This window comes from Felis catus, chromosome A2, assembly GCF_018350175.1.
Source record: "Felis catus isolate Fca126 chromosome A2, F.catus_Fca126_mat1.0, whole genome shotgun sequence".
Classification (NCBI taxonomy): Eukaryota; Metazoa; Chordata; class Mammalia; order Carnivora; family Felidae; genus Felis; species Felis catus.
The window spans coordinates 6,890,431-6,908,055 of NC_058369.1; the positions used below are offsets into that span (position 1 = coordinate 6,890,431).

Sequence of the window (17,625 nt, forward strand, 5' to 3'; positions counted from 1 at the left end):
GAAACATCTCCTTTTTTATTATTGTGCTACCACCTGTCTTGGTCTTGGGCTTCTAGGGTGAGCCAAAGTGCAGGAATATTGGGAGAGTCAGATTGTCTGACCCTTTCTTCATTAAGTTCTTAAGTTTCAGTGGTTAAATACCATAAGAGTAGCTCAAGTTAGTTTGAAAAACAACTTTTGTTTTCTTTAACTTTGGTATCTTTGAAAATTTATGCGGACACTCTGAGCTTGATTTTTTTTTTTTTTTTGGAACCATCAAAGCAGATGGTAATAATTCCATTACATTCCATTGTATATCAAATCATTATGTGCACCTTAAACATATAATTTTAAAAGGAGGTAGAGAGAAAAGCATAGATTTCTTAGTCTCTCAGTGTGAGATAATCAGCCTATGTGAATTTAGGAAAGAGAAGGAATTTGGCAAATTAAGGTCTCCTTTCCTTTACCAATTATCCTGATAATCTTATATAACAAGAACTCCAATGGTGCCAGCTTCCTGCTAACCAATTTGTTTAAATATTCTGAGTCCTACAAGCTAAAGGCTTTTGTTGAATTACACCATCCTTCCCCTGCAAAAGCACATTGTCATAAGTAAATTGTCCAATGCTTCTGTCCTCAATAAATCTTCACATGTGTGCAGGTTTCATTGGTTCTGCTTTTCAGTCTGTGCCAGAACCACACCATTTTAGTTACTGTATCTCCATAATTAATCTTGATAGACGTGAAAGCAATTATTCTACTTTGTTCTTCTCTCTCATCAAGTCAAGTATTCTTTCTCCACTGCTCTTTCATATAAATTTTAAAATCAGTCCCTCAATGCAAACTGGTGCAGCCACTCTGGAAAACAGTGTGGAGGTTCCTCAGAAAATTAAAAATAGACCTACCCTATGACCCAGCAATAGCACTGCTAGGAATTTACCCAAGGGATACAGGAGTACTGATGCATAGGGGCACTTGGACCCCAATGTGTATAGCAGCACTCTCAACAATAGCCAAATTATGGAAAGAGCCTAAATGTCCATCAACTGATGAATGGATAAAGAAATTGTGGTTTATATACACAATGGAGTACTACGTGGCAATGAGAAAGAATGAAACATGGCCCTTTGTAGCAACGTGGATGGAACTGGAGAGTGTGATGCTAAGTGAAATAAGCCATACAGAGAAAGACAGATACCATATGGTTTCACTCTTATGTGGATCCTGAGAAACTTAACAGAAACCCATGGGGGAGGGGAAGGAAAAAAAAAAGAGGCTAGAGTGGGAGAGAGCCAAAGCATAAGAGACTCTTAAAAACTGAGAACAAACTGAGGGTTGATGGGGGGTGGGAGGGAGAGGAGGGTGGGTGATGGGTATTGAGGAGGGCACCTTTTGGGATGAGCACTGGGTGTTGTATGGAAACCAATTTGACAATAAATTTCATATATTGAAAAAATAAATAAATAAATAAATAAATAAATAAATAAATAAATAAATCAGATTATCTGTATTTTTGCCATTCAGTTGTATCAGTTCCTTATATAGTGGGGATATCAACCCCTTATTGGATACGAGCTTTGCAGATTTTCTTGGATTCCATAAGTTGCCTTTTCATTTTGTTGATTGTTTCCTTTCCTGTGTAGAGTCTTTTAAGTCTGATATAGTCTGACATGTTTGTTTTTGCTTTGTTGCCTTTGCTTTTGGTGTCAAGTCCAAAAAATCATCATCAAGACCAACGTCAGTGAGATTATCCTCCACATTTTCTCCTAAGAGGTTTACAGTTTCAGATCTTCCGTGTAAGTTTTTGATCCATTCTGAATTGACTTTTGTGAGTGGTGTAAGATTGGGACCCAGTTTCATTCTTTAATCCTCATTACCCAGAAGAGTTAGTATCCACTCACCTGTTTACATAAATCAGCAGAACTGCTTGGCTACAGCCCACCTACCAATTATGGTTTTTTTTGTTTGTTTATTTGTGGTACATGGGAAACTTTATCATTTTTTGACCTCAGCTAAGTCTTTGTATTTCCCTATTATTCATGTGTTTCAAGTTCATTAGTGTTAATATGGGGAAGAGTGATATTACAAGGCCATCTTGTCATAACTTTATTTTCGAAAATTATATTTTAAAATATAAAGAAAATTCCTTTAGAGGGTGTTAAAATGTGAAATAAATTGGTGAATACATGAAAATACTGAAGTCCTTAAAGAAAAATATTTTTGAGTATTAACATGGAATATCATCTATACCTATTAAATCACAGATGAAATCTCTGGGTAATGGACAAATTGTACATTACCGCCTTTCAGTGAGGTTGTACTTGACCACAACACAATTAAAAATGAAGAACCAGAGGCCCCTGGGTGTCTCAGTCTGTTAAGCATCCAACTTTGGCTCAGGTCATGATCTCACAGTTTGTGGGTTCGACCCCCACATTGGGCTCTGTGCTGACAGCTCAGAGCCTGGAGCCTGCTTCGAATTCTGTGTCTCCTTCTCTCTCTCTGTCCCTCCCCTGCTCATGCTCTGTCTCTCTCTGTCTCTCAAAAATAAACAAACTTAAAAAAAATGAAGAACCATAATTCAATCCAAAATCTCCCAGTGTGAAGAATAATATACATTGAACCCATTTGTGGAATTGGAACCAGTGATTATGAAAGTTTAAAAGGAGAGGATGAAGCCTATCTACATTGATCGCAGCTACAAGGATCACAAAGGATACATGAGAAGCTGCCATGTAAAATACGGAGAAAAGGAAAAAAGGTACAGGAAACATGCAGTGACTCTAGAGGTGAAATATGCCTAGGAGTTTGAATTTTACAATATCTTAACTATAATCACAAATATGGTATTTATACCCAGTACATAAACAATATTTGCACACTTAAAATTGGAATCAGGTTTCAATACATCATTAATCACATAGTGATGCCTCTCTTTGTAAAAAAAGAAACCTAAAATTCATTAGAAAATGATTCTGTGTATATGTGCACAAGGTATTTCAAATGAGGGTGAGCATGAGCAGGTAGAGAAAATAGAGGGCATACACCTGGCCTAATAGGGTCAAGGATTAGCCATCATGCATTCCTCTATTCTATGGTCTTGGTCTTTAAGGATTTTCATAACCCAGGGATCAGAATGACATTAAAAGTATTGTCTAATGAGGAGCTTTGGATATTGATCCCCAGAGATACAACACTGTAAAGTGCCAGCCTGTGACAGCTTCTTTCAACAGCCCTTGCCTACTCAGGAAGAAGCACACCTGAGGTTCCATCCAGGAATGATCTTTCTTGACCACAATCCCATTGCCTTACTTGGTCTCTCTGCCTTTCCAGAAGACAGATCTTCAATCTTTGTATCTCAGTGACATGTCATACATCATTCCACATTGATGCCATCCAGGTAAATGAAAGTCCCTTAGTTAATGCTTCTGTAAGGAGGACAGGTATTTTACTAGATTCATCCAGAAGAAGCAATGAGGGGTGTGCATGCATGGAATGATGGGAACCGAGTGTCCAATGGCACTCCAGCTTGACTTCCTGTTGACTAGTTCCCATCTATCTTTGTACCAATCACTCACCCAATTCTCAATCTGCTGGTCTCCGAAACTCTCTTAAAAATGACAGAACAATAAAAAATAACTGAACCTGTTTCCCTCCTGAGTGGAAATCTACCCCCCTTTTTTTAATGTAAAAGGACATTTGACATGTGAAGCAAATCATGATATACTTTCAAGTGGATAAGTAAATTACAAAGCAGCATGGGTAGGGGTGTCTGGGTAGCTCAGTCGGTTAAGCGTCCTACTTCAGCTCAGGTCACGATCTCGCAATTTGTGAGCTCGAGCCCCGCGTCAGGCTCTGTGCTGACAACTCAGAGCCTGGAGCCTGCTTCAGATTCTGTGTCTCCCCCTCTCTCTACCCCTTCCTTGCTCACGCTCTGTGTCTGTCTCTCAATAATAATTCATTGTTAAAAAAATTAAAAAAAAAAAACAAAGCAGCATGTGTAATATTAATGTAAAGAAAAGTCACCTGTAGGTATAAGCTTACAAGTAACTTTTGTTGTCCTTTTGTGGTTTCTTTTTTTTTCAATTTCTTTTTTTTTTTAATTTTTATTAGATTTCTTGTTAACATATACTGTAATATTGGTTTTGGGAGTAGAATTTAGTGATTCATCACTTACACATAACACACAGTGTTCATCACAGCAAATGCCCTCCTTAATACCCATCACCTATTTATCCCATCTCCCCCACCACCACCTCCCCTCCAGCAACCCTCTGTTCTCAGCATGTGCCCCTTCAAATGAATATTTTTGTATCTTTTGGGTAAATACCTAGTAATGCAATTAGTGTGTTATAGGGTAGGTCTGTTTTTAACTTTCTGAGGAACCTCTATACTGTTTTCCACAATGGCTGTACCAGTTTGCATTCCCACCAGCAATGTAAGAAGTTCCTCTTTCTCTACATCCCCACCAACACTTGTTTCCTGTGTTGTTGATTTTAGCCATTCTGACATGTATGAGGTGGTATCTCATTGTGGTTTTGATTTGTATTTACCTGATGAGCATCTTTTCATGTTTCTGTTAGCCATCTGGATGTCTTCTTTGGGAAAATGTCTGTTCATGTCTTCTGCCCATTTCTTCACTGGATTATTTGTTTTTTGAGTTTAAGGTTGGTAAGTTCTTTTATAGATTTTGGATACTAACATTTTATCAGATGTGTCATTTGCAAATACCTTCTTCCATTCCATTGGCTACCTTTTAGTTTTGTTGATTGTTTCCTTTGCTGTGCAAGAAGCCTTTTATCTTGATAAAGTCCCAATAGTTCATTTTTGCTTTTGTTTCCCTTGCCTGCAGAGACGAGTCTAGTACGAAGTTGCCACCAAGGTCAAAGAGGTTGCTGCCTATGTTCTTCTCTAGGATTTTGATGGTTTAGAAATCTGCTCTTTTTAACACAAGATGACTATTATAAACTCTCTGACATTTACTTGAATTCTTGTGGTGGTTGTAGGGAACGGGTTTGGTCAGCTTTTCCTTTTATTTGCCTTCTTGGTTCTTGATATACCATTGCATAGAAGGGTGTATTATCCCTGTAGCTTCCTTGAGGACACAAAGGAGAGACAAGATACAAAGATATAGCTGGCTACCTTCCTAATACACATATTTCTCTGTAAAATTACCAATCATTTTATATAACTATAGCAGAGATATACAATAAAAAACATATGATCACCCTTCAACTCATTCCAGAATTAGTAAACATTTAAATGTTGACTTTCTGCTGTATTGGCTTCAGGTCATTTTTATAAAGTTACACACACACACACACACACACACGCAAAAAGAAAGCACCTCTTTCTATACACCTCCTTTTCATTTTTTTTAATGTTTATTTTTGAGAGAGAGAGACCTAGCGTGAGTGGGGGAGGGGCAGAGAGAAAGGGAGACACAGAACCAAAACAGGCTCCAGGCTCTGAGCTGTCAGCACAGAGCCCGATGTGGGTCTCGAACTTGGGAACCACAAGATCATGACCTAGGTTGACAGACGCTCAACCGACTGAGCCACCCAGGCGTCCCTACCCAGTTCTTCTTTGTTCCCCTTCTCAGAGACAATACAATCTTGAATATGATGTCATCCCCCCATGCATGGCTTTATATTGCACATGTTTTCATAAACAGGTATAGGATAAAAGGCATTAACATCATATCTATAAGGAATGGAGAAATAAATAGTAATAAATATACCAACATAATCAGAAAATAAATTCCATAAGAATGCCCATTTTACATGGTATGGGCTGTATGGTTCCATTTATATGAAGCTTTTAAAATGCAAGAGAATGTAATTTTCATAAAATGATAATACCAATCATAGTAAAAATCACAGGGGAATAATGTATATAAAGTGAGTGTAGTGGTTCCCCTGGGGAAGGAAAAGAATCAAGATTTGATGGTGCAGATTTATGATGTGGGGGTTTCACCTATATCTATATTATGTTACAATAAAAACACCTAGAATGAGGACAGTAAAGTGTCTAAATTTAATGATGTCAACCAGTGGGAAACCTGGACCTTTGTTGTTATCTCTGCTATTTTTTGCTTGGGTTTATTTTTATTATGGATTACTACCTGAGAGATTTCAATATATATTTCATGTTTTCTCATGCTATAGACTTTCTGTCATATAAATTTTTATAGGTTTTTTTTTACACTTTTTGCTTTTATTTTATTATTATTTTTTAAATTTACATCCAAATTAGTTAGCATATAGTGCAACAATGATTTCAGGAGCAGATTCCTTAATGCCCCTTACCCATTTAGCCCATCCCCCCTCCCACAACTCCTCCAGTAACCCTCAGTTTGTTCTCCATATTTATGAGCTCTTCTGTTTTGTCCTCCTCCCTGCTTTTATATTATTTTTGTTTCCCTTCCCTTATGTTCATCTATTTTGTCTCTTAAAGTCCTCATATGAGTGAAATCGTATGATTTTTGTCTTTCTCTGACTAATTTCACTTAGCATAATATATAGGTTTTTATTTTTTCTCAACTTACAAATATGATTCATTTTACTATTTAATTCATTTTAATTGCTATATATTTCATCATCTGTCCATGCCAAATGAATATTGATATCATTCGTGTTCATTTCATACCTTTTCCACACAATGAAGGTTCCCAGCTAGAGGTTCAGCTCATAAATCCTTCCCTGAAATTTGCAGTTATCATGCTAGGGATGTACTCTTTTTTTATTGTCTTTCCTCTGTTGCCCACCCCACTGCTTCCTTCTGAGAACCGAAATATTCCAGGTGCGTTGTTCATGGACCAAACACCGCACACACAATAGGAAATGTTATTAGGAGGGTCCCAGATACTCAGTGCTGTGCTGGCTGCTTGTTTTCTATGCATTGCTCATCACTGCAGCATCCCCATAAGACTTTGACAATTGCCACTCTACATCAGGGACACCAAGGCATCTCATACTGTTGAACAATTTTCCCTATTCACAAAGCAAGTGGTGGTTTGGATTAAATTCAGAATGTTTGAGGGGCGCCTGGGTGGCGCAGTCGGTTAAGCGTCCGACTTCAGCCAGGTCACGATCTCGCGGTCCGTGAGTTCGAGCCCCCTGTCGGGCTCTGGGCTGATGGCTCGGAGCCTGGAGCCTGTTTCCGATGCTGTGTCTCCCTCTCTCTGCCCCTCCCCCGCTCATGCTCTGTCTCCCTCTGTCCCAAAAATAAATAAAAAACGTTGAAAAAAAATTTAAAAAAAAAAATAAATTCAGAATGTTTGAGTCTAAGTAACACACCAAATGATAAAGGCTGTCATGACCACTTCTGTCTCCCCCAGGCAAAAGAGAACGACTGCTTTACAGAAACATTTCTGTTAGGGCACTTGATTATCTTACGAGTATCTTATAAATCTGTACTCTCTTGAAAGTCTTTGTCTTCCAAGGGTCAATAACTGCTGTGATTTCCCTCTATTTCCTTAAGAGTCTATGCATTTGATTTTTTCTCTCATTTAGCTGTTCTTTAAAAAATGATACCCTACCTATCACCTTGGTCGGAAAAGTCCCCTTAGGATGGAGAATATCATTGACATAGTTGTCCAGTTTCTCTTAGAATGAATCACTAACACAGGTGACTAACATGTCCATGGAGGAGTCCTATGAATTTCAGGTTTATAAGCAACATTTTAAAATCTATGCTTAGGTGCAGAGGATATACTTGAATGGATGCCATGACCTACTGTACTTTTTCACACTGCTACTCTATTTCATGGGTACAGGTGGACATGCCTTATAGCTAAGGGAAAAGATTTCAGGCATTTTTCAGGATGAAAATATTAAATTTTAAAAGGAAATTATGAAACATGAGAGATGGTTTAAGAATGCTAATTCTGTATCATCCAGAGGCATTAACAATGATTGGTCAAGACACTCAACTCATCTCATATGAGGAATTTAAGAAACAAAACAAATGATCATAGGGCAAAAAAAAGAGATATGGGCTAACCAAGAATCAGACTCTTAACTATGGAGAACAAACTAATGGTTACCAGAGGGGAGGGGGTGGGGGGATGGGTCAAATAGGTTATGGGGATCAAGGAAGGCACTTCTGTTGAGCACCTGGTATTATGAGGAGATGTTGAATCACTGTATCGTGCACCTGAAACTAATAGTGCACTGTAATTTAAAATGCAATAAAATATTGCTGATTCAAATAAAAGATTTGCTGATTCAAAAGGGCACATGCACCCCAATGTTTATAGCAGCACTATTAACAATAGCCAAAGTATAGAAAGACTCCAAATGTTCATGAATAATGAATAATTAAAGAAGATGTGGTACACACACACACACACACACACACACACACAATGGAATATTACTTGGCAATCAAAAAAATGAAATCTTGCCATTTGCAACAACATGGATGGAACTAGAGTGTATTATGCTAAGTGAAGTAAGTCAGTCAGAGAAAGAAAAATATCATGATTTCACTCATATGTGGAATTTGAGAAACACAACAGATAGAGGGGAAGGGAATGAAAAATAAGACAAAAACAGAGAGGGAGGCAAACCATAAGAAACTCTTAAATATAAAGAACAAATTGAGGGTGCTGGAGGAGAGATGGGTGGGGAGATTGAGCTAAATGGATAATGGGCATTAAGGAGGGCACTTGTTGGGATGAGCACTGGGTGTTATATGTAAGTGATTAATCACTGAATTCTACTTCTGAAACCATTATTATACTGTATGTTAACTAACTTGGATTTAAATTTTTAAAAACTGCACTGTATTTAACTAACTAGAGTTTAAATAAATTAAAAAAACAAAAAAAGACCGTCAAATCAGCAGTCAGACAACCTGAACTCAGATCTAGTCTTTTCCACACACGGTGTACTTCACATCCATGATATAATCTCGTCTCATCTGAGTGTCCCCAGGGGAGAATGGAGTAATAATGTGATTTAAGTCATCAGTAATTTGACAAACCTTCAGATGATTCTGAGCATGTCAAAGTTTGGGAAGCATACTCTGCAGGAGAGATTGGATAACTTTATTCTCATCTATTTGTTCAAAGGCAAGAAATACTTCTGAAGGAAGCACCATTCTTATTCATTTTAGACTCAGCACTTAGCACAGTGTGTGAAACAGAGCTGGTGATATAAGGGCCAATAGTGGGAAAAGAGGGAAGAAGATGATAGAGGGAAAAATTAGCAGAAGGAAAGATTGAAATGTTCACATTGATTCTAATAGGTTTTTTTTCATTTTCATTTTTTAGAAGGCACTAGCTCTCAAACTTTGGGATATATCAAATTCATCCAGAGAGCTTGCCAAAACATCAGTCACTGGTCCTCACCTCAGAGTTTATCACTAGCATGTCTGGAGTGATACCAGTATTTGTATTTCTAACAAGGTCCCCATTGATGCTGCTGCCACTCAGTCGAGGACCACTCATCTTATTTTATTTTCACTCCATCTTTTTCCATCAGATTCATTAACAACATGGAACCCAGAAACAAAACAGGAGTTTCTGAATTCCTTCTCTTGGGATTGACGGAGGATCCAGAACTGCAGCCCCTAGTCTTTAGTCTGTTCCTGTCCATGTACCTGGTCACCATCCTGGGAAACCTGCTCATCGTCCTGGCCGTCAGCTCGGACTCCCACCTCCACACCCCCATGTACTTCTTCCTCTCCAACCTGTCCTTTACTGACATCTGTTTAAGTACAGCCACGATCCCAAAGATGCTGGTGAACATCCAGGCACAGAATCAGAGCATCACTTATGCAGGCTGCCTCACACAGATCTGCTTTGTCTTGGTTTTTGTTGGTTTGGAAAATTTTCTTCTTGCAGCAATGGCCTATGACCGCTATGTAGCCATCTGCCATCCCCTGAGGTACACCATTATCATGAACCTCCGACTCTGTGGTCTGCTGATGGTGCTCTCACTGTTCATTAGTAGTGCCAATGCCCTGCTCCATAGTCTGATGGTGCTACGGTTTTCCTTCTGCAAGGACTTGGGCATCCCACAATTCTTCTGTGAGCTTGGTCAGGTGGTCAAGCTTGCTTGTTCTGACACCCTCATCAATAATATCCTGGCATACTTTATGGCTAGCTTACTTGGGGGTGTTCCTTTCTCTGGAATCATTTTCTCTTATACTCAAATTTTCTCCGCTGTTTTGAGAATGCCATCAGCGGGCGGGAAGTATAAAGCTTTTTCCACCTGTGGGTCTCACCTGTCAGTTGTGTTCTTGTTCTATGGGACAAGTATTGGAGTGTACATTAATTCTGCAGTTACTGACTCTTCCAGGAAGACTAACATGGCTTCAGTGATGTACATTGTCATTCCTCAAATGATGAACCCCTTTATCTACAGTCTGAGGAACAGTGACATGCAGGGTGTCTTGAAGAAACTTGTCAGTAGGATACCTTCTCTTCTGTGATTGTGCCATCCACTTTGGGCTGCGTGTTTAGAATAAATCAAAGTTATAGGAGTCATATGAGGACTCGGATGCTAGATTCTTTTTTCATCAAATGCCTCTAACATGACTAGATAACATAACAGCCAAGTACATTTTGACTTGGGATTGAAACCTGACTTTTATGTTTATTTAGCTTTGTTATGTTTGACCAATTATTGCAATTCCTCAATTTTTTTCTCAGTTCCATAGAAGCAGAACCTGAGGCAGAAGTTAAAGTTTTATAATGTTTATATGGATGATTCTCAGAAAAAGGAAAGCTGTAGAATATGGATAGCTCAGAGACAGGATAGAAGTGCAGCTGTGATCGGATCCAGACACTGGCTTCCATCTATCCCACAATAGAACGTGTCAGTGGAAACCCAAAGTCAGGCCTACAGTGAGGCAAGGGAGTTCACCTTTTACACCCCAATTTAGTAATCATAGAGACCACTCGCTGGTAAACTGTATTCTTTTGAGGCAATCTTAGCATTCACTATACACAGTTTTATTATCTATAAAATTGGTATGATGATATCATCTCAGCCTGAAATAATTATGAACTATTTGTACTTCATCAGTGAGGAAGTCTTCGGTTCTAATAAGAAAAAATTCCTATCTCTAAAATGGTCAAACGATAAACAGTTGTTTGTCATTACTAGGACTTTAGAGATAGGGAATGCACAGGAACAGGGGAGTAGGCCTCACTCTGTTTCTCCATTTGGTGGCTTTGTCCTTTGACTGGTTCTCTTCAAGTCACAAGATAGTGGCAGCAAATATGGATGCCATACTTGTAACTGATTTCCAGAGACAGAAAATTGTCCTTCCCAGGGTCAGATGATAATAGGCCTTTTGATGGAGTCAACCAAAAGACATCTGGTGGAGGTTAAATGGTGGCCCTCAGTCCAATATGGCTAATATCCCAATCCCCTTAATTTGTGATTAGTAAGTCATATATAATGGGGGCACCTGGGTGGCTCAGTTGGTTAAGTGTCCAACTTCGGCTCAGGTCACAATCTCGCAGTTCATGGGTTCAAACCCCATGTTGGGCTCTGTGCTGACAGCTCAGAGCCTGGAGCCTGCTTTAGATTCTGGATTTTCCTCTCTCTCTGCCCCTCCCCTGCTCACGCTCCGTCTGTCTGTCCGTCTGTCTCTCTCTCTCTCTCTCTCTCTCTCTCTCTCAAAAATAAATAAACATTAAAAAAAAAGTAAAGTAACTTGTATATAATGAAAGGATGAACGTACTTATTTGGGAAAAGGGCCTTTGCAAGAGATGTACTTATACTGCATTAAACGGGTGGGTCCTAACCATAAATGATACGTTTCCTTATAAAATAGATAGGAATGAAGGAGACACAGAAAGGAAGAAGCAATGTGACCATGGAGACAGATATTACATTGATGCAGCCAGTATTTTTTTAATTTATTTCTTTTGAGAGAGAGAGAGAAAGCACACAAGAGTGTGACCAGGGGAGGGACAGAAGAGGACTTGACAGGGGGCTCAAAACTATAAACTGTGAGATCATGACGTGAGCTGAAACCAAGACTTGGACGCTCAACCGACTGAGCCACCCAGGCACCCCTCATGCAGCCAGTATTTGATTTCCAGTATTTGATCATTCTTGTCCCACAAAACTGTCATTTTTATAGGACCCTAATGTGTCTTTGTCACTCCTTAACATTGCCCAATTCTATGAATTAAATAAATTTGACCTTATATTGACCTTATTAGAAGTTTAAACTTAATGAATTCTCACCAACATCAGCAATATGGCAGAATACGAGGTTCCTACACTGACCATACTGGTACACACAGATTAATTTCCTTTCAGAGAAACTCAGAAACTGGCCGGGTGGCTTGTACATATCAGGGGACTGAGAAAGGACCTACATAGAAACAGGTAAGAAAAGTTGAGGTATGCTCACACCATCGACCCCACCCCCTGGGACAGCACCTCACAACCAGAAGAGAATCCCAGACTCAGCTTATCCCTGAGGAGTGAAGGGTTAGGACCACACACATAGGGCACCAACTTTTATGGTAAACCTTAGGGACTGGCTCCCAAATCATCTAGATCTGAGAGCAATGTGGCTTGGCATTACAAGTCCCCAGATACCACAGGAAACCAATGGGCAGTTTTTACACAGGTACATGAGTATTTCTTGTGGTTATACCCCTGGGATCAGCAAAGAGGGAGGATGCGAAAACACAAGGCTCCCACTTTTCTCCTGTAATGTGTTTGACTGCATGCTTCCCCAACTGTTGCCCAAGTTATGGGCTCTAATAAGCCTGTATCTGTAACCTGATTGGGCTCCTCTGGAAGCCTGAAATGGTTTCTGTACACTTCTTTTTTTTTTTTTTAATGTTTTATTTATTTTTGAGAGAGAGAGACAGAGCACAGGTGGGGGAGGGACAGAGAGAGAGGAAGACACAGAATCCAAAGCAGGCTCCAGGTTCTGAGCTGTCAACACAGAGCCCAACACAGAGCTCAGACTCATGAACTGTGAGATCATGACCTGAGCTGAAGTCAGACACTGAGCCAACTGAGCCACCCAGGTGCCCTGGTTTCTGTACAATTCTGATGGAGGCATCAGATGTCCTGATTTCAACCTATTCTACAAACTTACAGTGATCAAAGCTGTGTGATACTCACATTAAATCAGACACATAGATCAATGGAACAGAACTGAGAGCCCAGAATAAACCCTCACATATACAATCAACTTGTATTTGACAAAGGAGTCAAGGATACTCAAAAGAGAAAGGATAATCTCTTTAGTAAGCAGTGTTGGAAAAACTATATATCCTCATGCATAAGAATGAGATTGAACCCCTATCTTACATCACTCACAAAAATTAACTCAAAATGGATTAATGACTTAAACATAAGTCCTTAAAACCATACAACTCCTAGAAGAAAACATAGGGGAAAATCTCCTTGACATTAGTCTGGGCAACAGTTATGACACCAAAAACATAAGCAACAATTGCAAAAATAAATGTGTGTCTACATCAAACTAAAAAGCATCTGCACAGCAAAATGAAAGGCCTACCTATGGAATGAAATACTTATAAATCATCTATCTGATGAGGTTAATAGCCAAAATATATTTTAAAAAACATATAACTCAATAGAAAAAAATAAACACTGTGATTTAAAAATGGGCAGATTGGGGCGCCTGGGTGGCTCAGCCGGTTAAAGCCTCTGACTTTAGCTCAGGTCACGATCTCACTGTCCGTGAGTTCAAGCCCCGTGGCGGGCTCTGGGCTGATGGCTCAGAGCCTGGAGCCTGCTTCCGATTCTGTGTCTCCCTCTCTCTCTCTGCCCCTCTCCCGTTCATGCTCTGTCTCTGTCTGTCTCAAAAATAAATAAACGTTAAAAAATTTTTTTAAAAATAAAAAAAATAAAAAAAATAAAAATGGGCAGAGAAGGGGCGCCTGCATGGCTCAGTCGGTTGAGCATCCGACTCTTGATTTCGGTTCAGGTCATGATCTCACCATTCATGGCATCAAGCCCTGAGTTGGGCTCTGCACTGACAGTGTGGAGCCTCCTTGGGATTCTCTCTCTCTCTCTCTCTCTCTCTCTCTCTCCCTCCCTCCCTCTCCCTCTCCCTCTCCCTCTCCCTCTCCCTCTCCCTCTGCCCCTTCCCTGCTTGTTCTCTCTCTCTCTTTCTCAAAACAAACATTTATATAAAAATAAAAATTTAGCAGAGGAACTAAATAGATATTTTCTAAGGAAGACATATAGTTCTAGCAAATTTTTGGTGGAGTGTTTTAGGTTTTCTATGTATAGTATCACATCATCTGCAAATAGTGAGAGTTTACTTCTTCCTTGCTGATTTGGATGCTCTTGGCTTCGTTTTCTTGTCTGATTGTGGAGGCCAGGACTTTCAGTACTGTTAAATAACAGTGGTGACAGTGGAAATTCCTGTCTTGTTCCTGACCATAGAGGACAAGCTCTCAGTTTTTCCCCACTTAGGATATTAGCTGTAGGTTTTTACACACAAATGCCCAACATGTTCATGAAAAGATGCTCAGCATCACCAGTCATCACAAAATGCAAATCAAAACCACAATAAGGTATCACTTCACACCTGTCAGAATGGCTATCACCAAAAAGACAAGAGATAACAAGTGTTGGCAAGGATATGGAGAAAAGGGAAGTCAGGCCCACTATTGGTGGGAATGTAAATTGGTGTAGTCATTATGGGAAACAGTATGATGTTCCTCAAAAATATAAAAATAGAACTACCATATGATCCATCAACCCCACTTCTGGGAATATGTCTGAAGAAGATGAAATCACTGTCTCGAAGAGATATGTGCACTCTCATGTTCAGTGCAGCATTGTTTACAAATAGCCAAGACATGGAAACAACCTACGTGTCCAACAGCATTAGATGGATAAAGAAATGTGATTGGCATATGAATGTATACACACACGGGTGTGCATACAAACTATGGAATATTATTCATCCATAAAAAAGAGGGAAATCCTGCCATTCAAGACATATGGATGGACCTAGAGGGCATTATGTGCAGTGAAATAAAACAGACAAAGGCAATACCATATGATCTCACTTATATGTTGAGTTCAAAATGAAACGAAACAAAACAAAAACCTGAGCCTCAAAATACAGATTGGTAGTCGCCAGAGGTAGGGACGGGTGGGGGGTAGGGTAGGTGAAATGGGTGCAGGTGGTCAAAAGGTACAAAATTCCAATTATACATCATGGGGATGTAATGCAATAAATTGTAGTGCGTATTTTAAAGTTGCTAAGAGAGGAAATCTTAAAATTTTCATCACAAGAAAGAAATATTTGTAACTATTTATCATGACCACTACTAACTAATTGTGGTGATCATTTCAAAATATATATACAAATATTGAATCATTGCGTTGTACACCTGAAACTAATATAATGTTTTATGCCAATTGTACCTCAATCAAAAAATTAAAGATGGAGGTGACTGGGTGGTTCCATCAGTTGAGTGTCCAACTCTTGATTTCAGCTCAGGTCATGACCCCAGGGCAGTGGGACCAAGCCCCATGTTAGGCTCCACACTGAGCCTGGAGCCTGCTTAGGATTCTTTCTCTCCTCTGCCCCTCCCCAGCTCGCACTCTCTCTTTTTCTGTCAAAAAATAAAAATAAATTTAACAAAAAAAGAAAGAAAAACCATAAATATCCAGCCAGGGAAAAAAAAAGTAAAATAAAATAAAATGGTTTAAAGCTGAAAAAAAAGAACTTCTGCAAAAAAGAAAAGCCATAAACAGATTTTTTTAATTTTTTTTTAATGTTCACTTATTATTGAAAGAGAGAGAGCGTAAGCAGGGTAGGAGCAAAGGGTGAGGGAGGCACAGAATCTGAAGTAGGCTCCAGGCTCTGAGCTGTCAGCACAAAGCCCGACGTGGGGCTCAAACTCACAAACCGCGAGATCATGACCTGAGCTGCAGTTGGACGCCCAACCAACTGAGCCACCCAGGTGCCCCCATAAACAGATATTTAACAGAGAGTAAAAATAAATGGTTCATAAATATATGAAATAATATTCAACCTCATTGATAGGGGAAATGCCAAATAATAAAAGAATTTTATGCCTGATAGATTATCAGTATAAATGAAAACATGCAGGTGATGATATGCATCACCGGGAAATTTTGGGGAGCTTGTTAAGTGATTCAATCACTTAGGAAAAGTCTTTAGAAATATCCAGGGGTGCCTGGGTGGTGCAGTTGGTTAAAAATCTGACTCTTGATTTCAGCTCAGGTCATGATCTCATGGTTCATGGGATCAAGCCCTGTATTGGGCTCTGCACTGACCATAAGGAGCCTGCTTGGGATTCTCTCTCTCTCCCTCTCTCTCTGCCCTTCCCCCCCCCCAAAAAAAATAAATAAACTTAAAAAAAAGAAATATCTAAAGGAGAAGAAGTATATTCATATACATAATAATCTATTCCAAATATAAGACATTCTTTTCTCCTCCATTAAATGTTTACGATAATATTCAGGGGCACCTGTGTGGTTTAATCAGTTAAACGTCTGACTTCAGCTCAAGTCAGGTCATGATCTCATGGTTTGTGAGTTCCAGCCTGTGTTGGGCTCTGTGCTGACAGGTCAGAGCCTGGAGCCTGCTTTGGATTCTGTGTCTCCCTTCCTTGGCCTCTCCCCTGCTCATGCTATGTCTCTCTGTCTCTGTCTCTCAAAAATAAACATTTAAAAAAAAAGTTTATGATAATATTCAAACTGATTTGAAAAGCAATTTTCTTTATAGATGAAGACAATACCAACCAAAACATCTTTCAACCTCACAAGAATACCTATCTTGTCAGACACTTAATAACAGAGGTGAAAATAAATTACTGCTAAAATCACTTTGAAAACACAAAGATAGAAAAGGAATCAAGACACAAAATGCATACATTAAAATTTAACTTTTAACTTGTTCAAAAAGAAGAAAATTGACAAAATGGATAGGGATACATATGGGTGATAATAACATTGAATCCCATCGCCCATTTTACAGGGCAAATATGATCAAATACTGACAACTTCATAGGATTCAACCTCATAGAAGAACATCAAACAAAACAATAAATACAAAATGTAATACAGTGTTTGTCACTGGGGAGAGAGAGGGTAATGTGGCTGGGACACCATCAAGTGGATTCTTTGTGGCACTATTTCTTCACCTGGGTGAGAGGTATATGTCTTTCACTAGGCTACTATTTTTTTTTAATTATAGGTACATTTTATATACTATTTTGTAAATATTTTAACAAGAAAACTTTAGGAAACATGCTCATATTCCAGATTCTAAATGCATTCTTCCATAGATCCCTTCAATCTGTTACAACCATCTGGACCACAAGGGGAGCCAGACCTAAGAGGAAGCCACCATGTGGAGCAATGAATGAAGACTTATTGTCCAGTTCCTGCATGTTCCTACTTCTGAAGTCCTTACAACGAAACATCTCTTTTGTACAGCTTTATGGAGGTATAATTAACAAAACTGGGTAAATTTAAGGTGTACAAGGTGGTGACTTGATATACCTATACACTGAGTACTCATTACCACAAGACAGTTAATTAACATGTCCTTCACCTCAAAAAACTTCATGTTTTGAGCATATTAGAATCAGGGGACCTTTTTCTTATTACAATCAAAGACTTCCTCACTAATAAAGTTTAA

General features: G+C 39.1%; 1 protein-coding gene across 1 annotated transcript; it reads left to right on the forward strand.

The window, feature by feature from the left end:
• Positions 1-9,462: 9,462 nt before the first annotated feature.
• LOC101083324 (olfactory receptor 7G2-like) lies at positions 9,463-10,419 on the forward strand. The gene has a single exon (XM_003981832.5). The coding sequence runs from the start codon at positions 9,481-9,483 to the stop codon at positions 10,417-10,419; it is 939 nt and encodes a 312-aa protein (XP_003981881.3). The 5' UTR covers positions 9,463-9,480.
• The last annotated feature ends 7,206 nt before the right edge of the window (positions 10,420-17,625 follow it).